Source organism: Pygocentrus nattereri, chromosome 7 (genome assembly GCF_015220715.1).
Source record: "Pygocentrus nattereri isolate fPygNat1 chromosome 7, fPygNat1.pri, whole genome shotgun sequence".
Lineage (NCBI taxonomy): Eukaryota > Metazoa > Chordata > Actinopteri > Characiformes > Serrasalmidae > Pygocentrus > Pygocentrus nattereri.
In genome coordinates this window covers 12,701,850-12,718,227 of record NC_051217.1, presented here as the reverse complement: position 1 = coordinate 12,718,227, position 16,378 = coordinate 12,701,850, and the positions used below count along the sequence as shown (strand labels likewise).

General features: G+C 37.5%; 2 protein-coding genes across 3 annotated transcripts in view; one reads left to right on the top strand and one right to left on the bottom strand.

Moving 5' to 3' along the window:
• LOC108442583 (chromodomain Y like 2) overlaps positions 1–7,633 on the top strand; it is a 51,862-nt gene extending 44,229 nt beyond the window's left edge. Inside the window, exons 5-7 of the mRNA XM_017722701.2 lie at positions 1,671–1,881; positions 5,383–5,526; positions 6,646–7,633. Of these exons, the coding sequence (XP_017578190.1) occupies positions 1,671–1,881; positions 5,383–5,526; positions 6,646–6,804 (514 nt within the window). The 3' untranslated portion in view covers positions 6,805–7,633. The remainder of the gene's footprint in view (positions 1–1,670; positions 1,882–5,382; positions 5,527–6,645) is intronic.
• Positions 7,634–10,263: 2,630 nt separating this feature from the next.
• cmc2 (C-x(9)-C motif containing 2) lies at positions 10,264–15,978 on the bottom strand. 2 transcript variants are annotated; one of them, XM_017722704.2, is made up of 5 exons: positions 15,864–15,970; positions 15,213–15,264; positions 14,181–14,251; positions 13,973–14,044; positions 10,264–12,032 (listed from the first exon to the last, which is right to left on the bottom strand). In XM_017722704.2, the coding sequence occupies exons 2-5, from the start codon at positions 15,241–15,243 to the stop codon at positions 11,949–11,951; spliced, it is 258 nt and encodes an 85-aa protein (XP_017578193.1). In that variant the 5' UTR covers positions 15,244–15,264; positions 15,864–15,970; the 3' UTR covers positions 10,264–11,948. The 2 variants fall into 2 exon arrangements, with proteins under 2 accessions (XP_017578193.1, XP_017578194.1); XM_017722705.2 differs by lacking the exon at positions 15,213–15,264 and having other exon boundaries at positions 14,181–14,278; positions 15,864–15,978.
• Positions 15,979–16,378: the final 400 nt, after the last annotated feature.

Sequence of the window (16,378 nt, the reverse complement as noted above, 5' to 3'; positions counted from 1 at the left end):
AGGTTATCAAACTTCAACTAATACGTTAACAGAATGTAAGACACATTTTGTTGTGTTGACTTACTATTAGAAGTTCATTTAACTCAAAATTGCAAATTTCATTTAGGTTTTTAGTTACTTTAGCAGTTATTTACTTATTTTTTTTACAGTGTAGGCTCATATGCTAGGCTTTACACTGTCTGCTAAGCTGGCAGCATCAAATTGTTCACCTGTTACACAGCAATACAGACTGTACTGGTAAACTTAAATACAAAATGTTGCTGTGGTCAAAAAACAAAGCTAACCTTTAGCACAAGGTTAATTAAGAAACATAAGAGCAGAAACTAACTCTGTCCCCTACCTTAACATATTCCACATTTTTTTTAAAAAAGGTCAGCATAATTAAATCATTAAGATATAAACGAAGTCATTGCGCCATTGCACATTAAACCACTCTGAATGAAATAGTTTCATTCTCAGTTAATGAATTCTGCAGAAATTTTGAAAAAATGGTGGAATTCTCCTTTTTTAATTTTTTTATTGTATTTTTTTTTTTTTTTTTTACCCCGATTTTCCCAATTTAGTCGTCTCCAATTCCACTCACTAGTTAGGACTCTCCCAATCACATGATGCTACAAAGGCTAGGAGGGTGAGGCTAGCACAGGCTTCCCCCAAGACCTGTGAAACCAGCCACCGCTTCTTTACGAAATGCCGCTCATGCAACATCACAGGACAGCCGAAAGCGATTGGAGGAAAGCACCAAATGCCAGATCTGTTACGTCAGCTAACAGACACCTGCGCTGACTAGAATCGCGTTGAGTGATGGGAGGTGAAGGGGGGCCGTCCTACCAACCCAGAGAGAGCTAGGCCAATTGTGCTCTCTTGGACTCCCGGCTACGGATGGCTGTAGCATCACCAGGGATCAAACTTGCAATCTCCTGATGATGGTTGCGCCACTTGGGAGCCGGAATTGCCCTTTAAGACTGGGTTTCTGCTCTTTGAGTATAAGAAATTTGACAACTGACGACTCGACTAACAACCATTTGTCAGTAAAGCAAAACTATTGTCTCTCTAAGTTTTAAACAAATTATATTGCTTAAAAATCTGTGTTTGTATGTTTCATATTTGTAAAATCATAGCCTATTTCAGAAACCCACACTCCTATCAGAAAACAAGCTCCAGTTAGAAGAGCTACACAGTTAATTGTATGTTAATGGGCCTTGCAGTTCAGGCCTCTGTGATTAGTTATTCATTACAGACTGTAATATGCATTTTTAATTGTGATTCCTAATCAGGATTTTCTAGTGATAAGGAGCACTTATCTTAGTGATCATTCTAGCAAATCACTGAGACTGTTGTTGAATGTTCTGTGAGATTTCTGACAGTTCATGCAGTGTATTGTGACTGTGTGTTGAAATTGATCATTTGCTGCTAATGTTAGACCTGTAGGTTTCTTAAATCCACATCCAGAGACCCACAGTGTTCATTCGTGAGCAAAATTATTAAGCACTTCATGAGGTGAATCAGCTGGAGTTTTCAGTGTTCAGAAATGGTTATTGTGTACAATAAACATCAAGTGGTTTTACTAGCTTACTAAATAATTCATATAAAAACACTCTCTTACATGCTGTCCTGCAACCTAATGTTACTGCTAAACTTAACTCACTTCTTCATATCCTCTCTCCCTGCAGAGACTTTGTAAAGGCCTTCATCCATTTTAAGAAGCCCATTGTGGTGGCCATTAATGGACCTGCTCTGGGCCTGGGAGCCTCCATCCTGCCTCTGTGTGACATTGTGTGGGCCAGTGAGAGAGCCTGGTTCCAGACCCCTTGTGCTGCTCTGCGCCTTACACCCTCTGGCTGCTCCTCATACACTTTTCCTCAGATACTGGGAGTAGCTCTGGTAAGTGAATTTCTGACAAAAGAGGTTATTTATACAGTAAGATGATGTGGAGCAGCAATATACAGTACACAGTATTTGGTTGATACAATAATTCTAGCAGCTAACATTGCTAAAGTGAAGGAAAATGCAAAGCTGGATATTGTTGTGGAAATAAAACATGCAAAAATGCAAGTATTCAGATGAGTGTGTCTAACTGAACAGTTTGGCACATTGTTAACAGGAGAGACTGCACTGCTGAGCTTAGCAATAGGGAAAAAAGTGGCCAATTTAGCTTCTATGTTCATTGAAAGCCAGGGTTTTGTAGCCACATTTAATACTGAGTCCACCTAAAAATCACCCTAATGATGAAATGGGTCTTTTTCACTTTGTTAGTTGATGTTCCTGATTGTATTGTATAATTTTAAAGCTAAAATTCTTATTTTCCTGCTATCATCCATTAAAGTGTAAAAATGTTTACCTAGGTCTAAAACATCTGATTTTTAAGTATAGCACTGTGCACTGTTGAAAAGGAAGATAAAACGGTAAACAATAATATCATGTTTCACTTGCCTTTTCCTCCACCTTCACCTGTTAACAAGCAAAAACACTCAGCTAGCTCAGAGACCCTAAATATTTTCAATATCAAGTGAAGTGTGTATGTGCTACAGCATTTTTTATACAGAATCTTTCTACTTTAAAGGAACAATTGGCAGCTCAGTTGTTGTCTTGCTACATAAATAGTTCCTAGGGTCAGCTCTAGATGGCATACATATCTGGAGTTTTCTGTTGCTGTTTGTAAATGCAAATACAACTGGAGTATCAATGCCAGTAAAATAGGAATTTATGAAGCTAAATAATTGAAAATCAGACAGAAATGGAGAGAAAACATTGGGTGTGTCTAAATGAACTGTTTGGCAGATTGTTAAGAGGAGAGACTGCCCTGCTGAGCTTAGCAATAGGAAAAAATGGTAGACCACAAAAAGCACAGTAGTGGATGACTAAATAGAAGGAGTTTTCAAAGAGGAAAACCCCTTTACTGCTTTTTAAATAGATCAGGTACACAGTCCAGGATGTAGGCAACCTGCAAGATACCACAAGCTTCAGCCACATTTCAGAAAAGCAAAAAAGGAGAAACACACACACTGAAAAGCACGTGGAGTCTTGTGGACAGAAGAAGATGAATCTGTATCAGAATGTTGGAATGAGGAAAGTGTGAGGGGAGGGGTGAAAGGAACTGCTCATGAAAGCATTCCACTTCATGTGTAACTGCCAGCAGGACTGACTCACTAGTTGATGTGATGGCTGACTGCAGCAGCAAAATGAATTCTGAAGTGAACTCAAATATCCTAACTGCTCAGATCCAACCACAAGCTTCACGATTCAGTGGACGGAGCTTCATCTTGCATTAGAATAATGGCCCAAAATCTATATGAAAAAAAATTGTAGGGTCTTTGAGGCCAGTAAGTGGAATGTTCTTACTAGCCAAAATAGTCAGTTGACCTGGATATGAGTTGACCTGAGCATGCATTTCATATACTGAAGACAAGATTGATGGCAAAACTCCCTGAAACAGACTGAAAATGGTTGCTTCACTTGCCTGGCCAAAAATCTCCAAGAGGATGCCTAATGTCTACAGACTGCAGACAACAATTGCAGAGGAACAGTAACCAAGTACTGAATCATTAAAAGGGCCATTATCTTTCATTTTTTGTGAGTACAGAACATTCCTTATAACTTCAGTATAATTGGACAGGACTGAACTGCTGTATGATGAATAGATGGATTTACATAAATGTGTTGATTTTTTTTTTCTTATGACATTACAATAGGGTGTATTCAAAACAGGATGTTTTTGACAATTTGGTTTTACCATGACATGGGCCCTTTAATTTTAAATTTGTGTAATTATTTTTGGTCCCATGAAACTGAATTTCCTATGTGTTTCACCTAATAAAGCTGAAAATACCATCTAATAAAACCTCACCTCATAGTTATATTTTAAATCCATTGTGCTGCAGTACAGATGCAAAATGGCAACCTTTGCCACAGTTCAGTTACTTATAGACTATGCTGTATGTTCTTTTTGACTCGTGAACTGCACATGCATGTTGTTAACCCCCCTCCTTATGCCATGGCTAAATCAAGCTTTGTTTAGGTCATGTGGGTGAGACGCTGAAAGGCAGAAATGCAGTTAAGGCTGAAAGGGAGAGACATTATCTGTAAACCAGAAGAGAATAATCTCCTAACCAAGATGCCTGATATATATTCCAACATGCATATAACATGCATACAATATGCAAACATACACTGACCACTTACCATAAGTGCTGAGAATGATCCACCACCATAATAATACCTGCTCTGTGGTGGTCCTGTGTGGGGTCCCGACCATTGAAGAACAGGGTAAAGAAACTAACAGAGTAAGTAGAGAAACAGATGGACTACAGTCTGTAATTGTAAAACTATAAAGTGGGGCTGATAAAATGGACACTATTTTGCACTCAATAATCTGATCATAATTGCATTTCTGCAGTTATCTGATTATTCTAATGGTCATGTAAACAGCATACTCCAATTTAGAAATCCGGTTAAGACATCCGATAAAGAGAGCAGGATTTTAGCTCAGTAATTGTATTTCTCAGAGCATGTATACTCTTACATGGATTTCTTTCAGATTTTTCAGTCTGTGCATGTGTGAAAACAGAAATAAGCAAACAGTGGTGCCATGAGACGGCAGAAAAACACTTTTGGAGTGACGTTGACATGCTTAACAAAGTTTAAGATTTAATTATTCTTTATTTTCGAGATGATGTATGCTCATATTTTCAGCTATATGCAATGTTTTTTTAAAAAAAAACAAAGTTTGAGTTTTACATTATGTTTACGTCACAACTTCTTTTGTGAGTTTTTGTTCATTGCAGAGTAGAAATGCAATTACTGTTTGACTCGTGTAGACCCAGAGTTTTCCATTATCTGATTACTCAAGTGCATGTAAACGCGTTGATATTCAAAATCTGATTTTCTGCAGTTATCGGATTATTAAGTGCATGTAAACACACTCAGTGAGTGTAGAAACAAGATAGATGTGCTTATTATTATTGTTAGAACAATACTGTTTACATCTATTACTGCACAGAGTAATATTGTTTACTGTTTACATCTGTTTTCATCTGTCACTTGATGCACTTTATGAACAGCTGCTACACTTATTTGCACATATGCACATAAATAAACTTTCATTTTATTTCAACTTTGCACATACTGTACACTTTTTGCTTTTACTACGGTTTTTTAGAGTGATTCTTATATTTTCTTTTTGTTATTCTCCTAAGAGTATATATGGTGAATGAAAGGAACAGCAAAGTAAGAATTTCATTGTACAGTGCAACTGCCTGTTCTGCTGTGCACATGACAATAAAACTCTTGAATCTTGAATCTTATTGAAGTGGCCGGTCAGTGTATATACAAAATAAATAAGTACTTTCGCAAAGGTCATTGATTTCTTCCTTCGTCTCTCTTTAGGCCAATGAGATGCTGTTCTGTGGAAGGAAATTGACCGCACAGGAGGCATGTAGTCGTGGGTTGGTCTCTCAAGTGTTCTGGCCAACCACCTTCAACCAGGAAGTGATGTTACGAGTGAAGGAGATGGCTGCCTGCAGTGCTGTGGTAAGACTTCTCAAACCTGCTCAGCGCTAACTTATTGCAGGCTTCAAAAAAGCTTAAAACAAGTATGCAAAGCAACCTGCTTTACTCATGATTGCTGTCAGAATTTGGAGACGGTGTAACTATGAACAAGATGAAGACTATAAGCACATTCTACAGGGTGAGTCAAAAGTTACAGGACAGCGTTTTGTTTTAATTTTTATCTTATTATCGACTTTTATCTCTCAGCCAAATTGTGTATGCTGAGAAAATCCATAACACCACCTTCAGCACCGCATCGTGAAGGGCTTGTGATAGCATTTCTCCAGAGATTCTCATGCAGGTTCATAACGATTGGATCCTGCGCATTCAGCTCTGTGTTCAGCACCAGGGACAGCACACTGAACACGTCAAATAGCTGTGCATCATAGGCAACATTCCCAGTTGTTGTTGCTGATAACTCTTGAACCACAAGAGATATTGCACATCTGATTGTGGCAATTGATTTCTGAAACAATTCTGGTCTTCTTTGATATGCTATGATCACCTTCCCGTTGGAAAAACTTTCCCTTGCTCCAATATGGTGGCCATGTTCCAGACATAGTCTAAAAGATAGGCCCCCTTACCCATTACTTGCTGGGTTATTCAGATATGTCATTTTCCCTTTCGTTTTTGAAATAAAACTGTGTCCTGTGACTTTTGACCCACCCTATATTTAAATCTGATAAATAGGAAATCTGTTTACCCCATATTAGTTTGTACTCCACCCCTTACTATAGCATAAAAGTTATGATCATCGTTACATCCATTGGTGCTGTAAAAGTAAGCACAAGGAACATGATAAATAAATCAACAGATGATCAAACTGGGCAGTGAAAAACCCTCTAACCCATTTTTGTGCTCTAGAAGTGTTTGACATCTTATATATGAATACATTGTGCAAAAAAAACCCATAAGTTGATTTTGAAAGGTTGTTTTATATTCACTCATAACACTTTACACCCCAAAGTGGCATACACGAGTACCCCCTCCTCCCCAACCCCCACGGTTGTGTATTTTATCTATGTTTTTTTATCCTATTTTTATTTGACAAATAAGTATTGTAGTTGTATAGTTTTAACATTATTTCTAACCTTCACACAGGTTCTGGAAGAGTCAAAATGCATGGTGCGCAGCATCCTGAAGTCTGTCCTGGAGGAGGTGAATGAGAAGGAATGCCAAGTGCTCAAACAACTGTGGTGCTCCACCAAAGGACTAGAAGCACTTTTCAACTATCTTCAGAATAAGGGTTATGATGCCTAATTTTTAGCCCTCCGGTCTCCTGCGGTCTTCATCAGCCCTCCAGTCTGAGAGAAATGTGTCCATAAGACCCAAGATCCTCAGCTGCCTTGGCATGAAGCTTCACCCCCTTCAACTGAATCGATCAGCATGTTTGGGCACATCCACCTAGAGCAGATAATGATGTCATATCCTTCGAATGAAATTAAAACTAAGCCAAGAATACATTTTTTTGTTTGTTTGTTTTTGTTTTGTTTTGTTTTCTTTTCTTTCCTATTACTACTGATCCCTGCTGTCAGAGGGATTCAGTTTTGTGGTGATGCTCACCAGCATTCTATACACTGAAGATTCTATCAAATAATGAAATGCCTTTAATGTTTTCATTTTTTATTTATTTGAAATCAAGCCATTTTGAAAGGTGAAAAAACAAATAATTGAATAATTATATGTAACATGTACAGTGTAGATAGTTTGTTTCATTGTGATGTGTTTTGCTTTTTTTTGTTTGTTTGCTCTCATCTCTGAAGGGGTGATTTTCATACCAAAGGTAACGTTATTGATACTGATCTTTTTACCTTAAACACATTCCTGTCATACCACTGTCCATGTGATATATGGCATGGCATCAGTTGAGTGCAATTGTGATGGATTGCAACAAAGTTTATATGGACTGTAGCGGCTCAGACGTCAGTCGTGCATTTTTTAAAAGTTGCCATGAATTGATGTTAATAGATGCTACAGATTACTGCATGTTCAAGTACCCTCACTGTCTTCAACACTGAATGTGACGCCTAATCCTTTTGTCACTGATTTATTTTTGTTTTTGAAGTAAAATGGTAACGCTTGAACTCTGCTCCATAGCATTAGCATATCTATGCCATAAACATGTCTTGGCAGATGTTGTATGCTGGTATGTGTTGTCATGATAGATTATGCCCATTGATATGAGTGTCATGTTACGATTACTGTTAATTGTCATGACATACACTATATTTCCAAAAGTATTCACTCCTCTGCCTTCACATGCATATGAACTTGAGTGAGATCCCATTCTTAATTCATAGAGTTTAATACGATGTCGATCCACCCTTTGCCGCTATAACAGCTTCAACTCTTCTGGGAAGGCTTTCCAGAAAGTTTAGTAGGTTTATGGGAATTTTTGATGATTCTTTCAGAAACATATTTATGAGGTCAGACACTGATGTTGGACTCTCAGTCTCCACTCTAATTCATCCTAAAGGTGTTCTATCGGGTTGAGGACAGGACTCTGTGCAGGCCAGTCAGGTTCTTCCTCACCAAAGTCATTCATCCATGTCTTTATGGACCTTGCTTTGTGCACTGCCATGTTGAAACAGGAAGGGGCCATACCCAAACTGTTCCCACAAAGCTGGGAGCATGAAATTGTTCAAAATCTCTTGGTCTGCTGAAGCATTAAGAGTTCGTTTCACTGCAACAAAGGGGCCGAGCCCAACTCTTGAAAAGCAACTCCATACCATAAATCCCCCTCCACCAAACTTTACACAGTGCAATGCAGTCAGACAAGTACCTCCTGGCAACCGCCAAACTCGCACTCGTCCATTGGATTGCCAGACGGAGAAGCGTAATTCGCCACTCCAGAGAACACGTCTCCACTGCTCTAGAGTCCAGTGGTGTTGAGCTTTACACCACTCCATTTGACGCTTTACATTGCGCTTGGCGAGGAAATATCACGACTGGACTTGTTGCACAGGTGGCATCCTATCACTGTACCACACTGGAATTCACTGAGCTCCTGAGAGCTTCCCATTCTTTCACAAATGTTTGTAGAAGCAGTCTGTAGGCCTAGGTGCTTGGATTTATACACCTGTGGCCACGGAAGTGATTGGAACACCTAAATTTAGTTATTTGGATGGATGAGTGAATACTTTTGGCAATATAGTGTATGTCAAAAAGGGCCTGTTTACACCTTGCTTTGACGTGTTTTTGGTGATCAGATCACATATGGATTTCACTTGACTGTACGAAAGCTAGGTATAAACACCCCCAGGAAGCATAAACAGACACAGTGATGTGACTAGAATACACAAAAAAAGTCTAACAATTATAAGCTGTCAACAAATATAGTAATGAAAACATGACTTTATTACTGATCAAAATCAGTTTTATGACAGCATGCAACACCTGCTATGACATATCTGTGGCTTGATTACATCAATGTTATATAGCAGTAAAGTGTTGCACAAAACTAGTTATATGAAGTACTGAGAGCTTGTAAAGTTGTTTCATGCGTTATTCGCCTATGATTCATAAGTCTATGCAAATCCAAATACAAGGAGATTTTTGGCTTTATTTACCTGATTGACAGCAACGCATCACCCGTGGAAGGAGATCTCTGTTCAAAATGAAGTAATGTTAGATTGAGACCTTGTAGACTGATCAGTCTTTAAAACTGAGACAATGACTGTGCGTTCATGTGTGCTGCTTTTAGTCTTTGGTTCTACACAGTGTGCGTATTTGTTTATATCCTTGACATGAGCTGTAGCAGTGTTACAATTACTTATTGCATGCAGTAGATATGAGTTCTTTGAGATGTTTCATAAGCTTTACTCATTAATATCTCGAATGAAACAGATGGTTAGGTTTAAATAGATTTAACCAGCAATAACCCACATTAAAAAAATGATATTATTCCTAGCCCGGTCAAAAATCATCGTAGCCTTGGAAGAAAAAATATCAGTTGTATTTTCAGTATGTTTCAACATATTCCACTCTGCTCATCATCTGAGGCTATCAGGAAATTATGAATGAACCAATTTTTTGTTTGATTCCTTTCTTTGAATGAAGTCTATATAAATTCAGGAAAAGCACTGCTGTATGATTTTATTTTTTATTTATTTTTTTGGTAAGAAGGAAGCCATCAAGAAGCCGGATGTGGTGAAGAACTTGGTCTCACCATCGCTGTGACAGTTTGAGGTTAACTGAGCACTGAGGCAGAATCTAGATTGACTGCCTATCAGTTTCCCTCATGAAAAATGAGTGGATATGTCGCTCCTTTGGTGTGACAGAAAAAAAACATTGATGCAAAGGTATGTGTTGAACTCTTAAATATATTTTAAGAAGAGGATTATTTTAATGAAACGTCACAATTTGTTGTGTATTTTTGTAAAGAATTTAATGAAACATTTTGTTTCTGTTCCAAAGTAATCTTCAGTCTCTGCACTTTTTTGTCAGTTAGGCTGTTGGTGTTGTGGAAATAATGCAGATGTGGACGTATCTCTGCATGTGATGTTTTCAGGATAAATACATATATATATGTGAATATACCGGTTTATATACTTACAGTTGTAGGTTTAAGGTAATTGTTTTGTACAAATTAAGAATATATTGCAAACATATTCAGCAGCTGTACAAAAGCAGAGTTAGTTGTGTAACATGCTGTTGTATTGTGTGATTATGCATGTATATTATGGTAGATAAATGTTGCTCTCAGTTCTTTATATTTGAGGGTATGTTTTTTTTTTTTTGTTTTTTTTTTTTTTTTTTTTTGGTATTGCCATAGTAAGTAATGTTAGAAATCTTGCACAGTTTATTTTTTTATTTATTGAGTGACACAAAATATCTCACAGTCAATCCTGTGGATCAACAGTGCCATTACATATAAATACTCATCCTCCTGTGGTTCTCTGCTGTTCTTCCTCTTTTCAGTGATTCAGATGAGTGTTGTGGTATCCAGGTTATATGTGGGATAATGTATCTAACTGCCCTGTCCCAGTATGCAATACACATGCAAATTTAGGCAAATATTGGTGTCTTTTTTTGTTTGTTTGTTTTTTTGTGTGTGTGGCTACCTTTTTATCAAGTAGTTGATTTTATTTGAATGCTTTTTAAAGCTGTGATTTAAGGAAGATTTGGCTGTAGTGAACTACTTGAGTTTTGTCGTAACTTATCAATACTGTGCTTTTAAGAGCCAACTTTGTGTTTTCAGAGCAAATACATTGTACATATATAATATAGCAAAATTTACTTTGTGGTTACAATACTATAATCTGTAATACTATAATTTATGATTGTGGCAATTTAAAAATTTTTTTAGTCATGTTGGAACTTTGTGTAAAACAACTCCATTTTAAGCACACGGGAAGAAATTGTGGTATTTAATAACAATTGTAACAATGGAAAATTAAGGAAAATGTGTATTTGTTGTTGCTCCATTGTTGTTCAAAAATGGCATTCATGTACTCGGTTGTAGCCTATATCCATTTGGGTTTCTATCATTTTAATATCATTAGGCTGTTCTTTTTTTTGTTTTGTTTTAAATAAGTAAGCTTTTTTTCCCCTCCTCATCCTAGAGTGTATATTGTTGCTGTCAACAAAAAAAAATGTATCTCCATTTTTTTCCTTGTTTATTTTTTCTACATCAATCGAATTTAGCAGCTGCCTTTGACTTTCTATGAAAACATTTATTCCAAAATTAATTGGAATAAAATCTCTTGACATAACCTGCTTAACTTGTAAGGTTTTTGCCTTCTCCTGTAAAATTGCTATTTAGGAGATACATGTTTTTTTTGGACGGTGATATGTATTTGATCCAGTCCCGCAGCATCTACACTGCAGGAGCATAATGTTCCCATTCCTCCGTCTAGTCTCTGAATATTTCTGGGTGCCTTAGAAGTCGTATTTCCTCTGTGTCAGTAGGATACTCTGTCTTCGTTCTGTGGGGTGGGTGAGCGGTATCTAATAAATGACAATTAATGCAGTTCTTGTATTCCTCATGTATTTGTATTGCTTAATTCTTCCCCATTCAGCAATGTGAAACTTCGCTTCATTATTTTAAGCATAAATCTCCAATTTTGGGTTTTGGATGTTCATTACTTAAAACATAATGCAGAAAAAGATTTTTCACAAGTATTCACACACAGCAGACACACACCATACTGAGTTATTGGTATAATTAGTTGCAAGATAATCCTAATAACATCTCCAATATCATATGTTTCAACACACTGTACTGAAACTGGTTCTCTATAAATTACTCCAGGGTCCATAATCATTACATCCAGCAACCCATCACTACATCCTGCACAGCATATGAGACGTTCACAAATTCACAGACAACACTGTGCATCCCTTCTGAAAGGCAAAGTCCACTCGTATTCTAGCTTAGCCAGTTCTGCGAAGGTGTTTTCAGCTTAGGGTTGAACTTTAGGTCCTTCCTTCAAGCGCTTCCTCATCGCAGCTGCATGAGCCTTACTCCTCTCCCTCTTTGCCGCATACTGCATAGATAAACAAAGTTAGACTGGCTTTCAGAACGGGCTACAAAGGCAGTGTCCTCAGATGTGGGGTGCTGTGCAAAAGTCAGAGAACACGCTTCATATATTTCATTTCCAGTCAAAATGGCCATTAAGTACAAGTTCTTTCTTTTTCAAAGGGGTTCAAGTGCTCACATTTACACTCAGATTTGCCTCCATTTGAGCCAAAATTTGCCTGTTTTGCATGAAAATAGACACTTAACATCCTTGTATCACAGTCAAAGCAATAGCTACTTTATGAATGCTTAAATCCACACTGAAAAACCAATCAGGTTGAGTTGATACAGAACCCTAAAGCCTACTACTTACATATATTTATATTAGACCTATAATGATGATTAGACCAATAATGACTCCAAAAACAATATAAAGAAAATGAGACTCTCAGCAATTGTATTAGACCTGGTAGTCAACCAAAACTGACACCATCAGATAAACATTACTTAAAGGGGAATTCCAGTGATTTTTCTAAATTTCTGTATAACTAAATCTTTAAGATTAAAACAAAGTCATTCTTCAATCAAAAGGTTTGATGTGAAATGTATCATTGTTGTTAACGGAAGAGACAGGTACAAGAAGTCTAAAGCGTTTAGTGCCTCTAAATGATACATTGCAGAAGGTTTTTACAGGGAAATGCATATGAATTTTGGCCTGATGCCAGAGATATTGTTTTACAGTAGTTTTAAGGAAAGCCTTAAGCCTAAAATGTATTTTTCAAGATCTATTCAGGGTGCGTGGGTCCCTGCTTATTTTTAAGACATATCATTATATTACTAACATTACATTGTGGACAGTACATAAAATGGTGATACTTGCACTGTAGACATAACAAACCCTGGTTCCTGTCACCACCAATGTAAAGAAGTCTCAGTCACAAAGTTTCTTTACAATGAACCATTTCACATCAAAACACAAAATGACTGAATTATACAGAAACTCTATGGAGTTCTCCTTTAAAGAAAATCAAGCTCCACTCTTGCTTCAAACCTGAAAAAGATCTAAAGGTGTTTGTGTCCATCCTTCCACTGTCAGAAGAAAAGTCAACTATGGACCCGAAAGGATGTGTAGCTCTCAAGAAGCTGTTATTAAGAAAAAGAAATAGAAAAGTAGCACTAGAACACCGAAGCAGGACATCTGAGATCTGGAGCAAGGTTTCCAAGGCTGAACTTTGGTGGTGTTGAAAAATATCCCTGCAGATTTTTATGAAAAAGTGAAAGCAAGTCTTCTGAAAGGGATGGAAGCTGTAATAAAGGCAAAGACTGAGCACACGAACTACAATGTAATTGTAAAAAAAAAAAAGTAATATTACATTAAGTTGCAAAGGCGTCTGTGTAATGTTCAATTAAATATGTGTTTTGCATTTATCCCCCGATGCTGCCAATATGGGCATTTCGACTGGAAAATTCAATACAGCAAGGCTGGTCTCTGACTACTGCACAGTACTGTAGATAATCATTTATGCATTCATTTACTCATTTTAATTGACCTAGTCATCATCTACTAATGGAGAATGATCTCATCACGGGCTTTAAACTAACGAGAACATCTGCCATGCTGCCTTTCTCATGTTCATTTAAGACACCTAAGAGACGATACCAAAATGACACGCTGTACCTGCTTTACAAAGAAGTACTATGTAACAAAATCCTAACAAAAATACTACAGTCTATTTCTCTGCATGGCCTTGGAACTGAGAGAGGACGTACACATTCTGATGAGCTTAAAGTCACCTTACAAAAAGGATGAAAGAACAGCACTATTTTAACTTTGATTAGGTTCAAAAAAGACACCAGAAAGTGTCAGAAAAGACTAAGCAGCAACAGTGACAACGGCTGGACATCATCTCAGGCCATGTGTAAAGGTCTGTGTAGTTCTAGTCTGAGAACTGAGAAACTGTGCCTCACCTCCTTCTTAAGACACTCCCGCATCAGACGATCCGCATCATTACACGTCCCGAAGAACTTAAGGAAGTTGTGCTGAAGATAAAGTTACACGGAAAATAAGACAGATAAGTGACATATTTTAAGGGAATCATTACAAGTAAATGTATCTGAGAAATGTGGAGGAAAACTTATGCACAGTAAAGACAAACAATGCTGAGTGTCCTCTTACCTCCTTATGGCACTGTTTGAGCAGAGTTATAAGTTCATTGCATTCATCAGTATGTAAATGGGCCGACAGATCTGGGTGCATCGTGGGTTAAGGTTAAACTGCAAATACACATGACAACACTTTTACTGTCCATACTGTTCTTCGTGTTACAGTTACCTACTCACATAGCACAGCCAACCCCAAATCCCCTGAAGTGTCATCGAGCACAATGGAATAACAAATATTTAAGATAATTTAGGTATCAATATTATCACCAGTATGAGGTGTACAGCCTAAAAAATGAACCACACAGGTGTAAAAGGACGTCAAATAGCAAAGTTAGCGTATACTTGAAAACTAGTATATATTTTTGTTACATTGAATAACGAACAATAAGCTACAGTTGTATGCAAAAGTTAGGAAGGTCAAATTATACATTTTTTAATTTTCCTCATGAAAATAAGCATATGGAGAACATTTTAATGCACAATTACTTACTGAATTTAACATATATTTAAAAAAAACAACAACAACAAATGTGTGGCCTGTGCAAAAGTGCTCTGCAGCGTTTTCAGTGTTTTCTTTCGTAATGTACACTAAATGTCCAAAAGTTTCTAGACACCTGCTTATAATTATTACTCTACTACTGTAACAGCCTGTACTCTTCTGAAAAGGCTTTAGATCTTGGAACATTGCTGTGAGGATTTGATTAGATTTGATAAGAGCATTGGTGGGGTCAGGTACTGATGTTGGGTGATTAGTTCTGGATTATAAATGGTACTCCATCTTATTCTAAAGATATTTGATGGTGCTCCACTCCATACAACACAGTTACACTGCTCAATGGCCCAATACAGGGGGGCTTTACATCTTTCTAGCTGGCAACTGACAATGTTGACCGTACACTCATGTGTGTCCAGAGTGTCCCTTTCTAGCGGCACTGCTTTTCTATGGAGATTGTACAGCAACGGCTCACCTTAAAGTAGCTGAATTGATAATTAGAAGAGGAGTCTTGACTTTTTAACATTTAGTGTACCTCACACTAAAGGATACTACAGCCTCCCCATCCCATCCCATCACTCATGCTGGAGTATTCCTTTCTTACCTAAGTAAAGGAAAAACAAAGCATTAGGTAACAGTCCAGCTCTTTAATTAAATGTTACAACCGAGCACAACGCCTCTGTTTAAGAGGTCACCTGGTCAAAGGGTTTTTCAGCCGAGCATAAACAAAGGTAGACTACTCTAGCTGGACCTAGAAAAGATCAACTCAATAGAGTTCAGCCTGATCATCACTATGGCAACCACACGTGATCAAACAGTCCATCAAACTTATTTGTAGTGTTCATTACTGAAAACTAACAGCATTAAGACATTCATAATCACCCCAACTTCATCAAGTTACATCGCAGAATGACCTGCTAGCAAAAGGACAAAGCTTGAGGTTAATGTCTTGATTGACCTCGGGTAGTAGATCCACTGGATTAGCTAAGGCACATGTCGATATACTCCTAAACTGCCATAATTGATCTATATCTGTACAATAATAAAATGTGTAAAACAATATTTATAATGAAAACTTTACACATAGCCTGCTGGGCATGGACTGATATAATGCTCGACATTCATGCCAGTGAATTATAACAGATGCCAGTGAATTACACAACAGTCGTTAGATGTCCAATGAAAGAAATGTTAAATTCAGACCTGATATTCTTCAGCTGACAATGACAAAACCGGGATAAATGCTGCTTAAAATGTTCTCACGTCGCTACCACACCAGCTCTTGAACTGTCGGCCATGGCAAATGTGAGTCGACGGACCTTTCCGCCAGCAGATGGCAGCACCATTAACCAGCCAGGAACAACAAATTCATTAATACGAATAATATAAAGATTATATTAATTATTTAATAAAAAACTATGAAAATTCACAACGTCATTATTATGTATTATTTACAAGCATGACTGTTCTTTATTCCACGTTATTTAATCATAGTGCTTTATACGAGTTCTTGAACTTTTATTTTGACACATTTTGAAACCGGATAGTGCTTGTTGTGACGTATCAACGTGGTTTGAACGGTGTGTTTCACAGCTGATCTGAGACCAGTTTTCTGTTTTTTTCTGAAACAGTTGGCTCGGCATGTGGACTCGTAGAGCTGATTCTGCATCAGCCGGAAAGAAGGCATTTACAAAACCCTTTACGATTCTTGGCGGTTT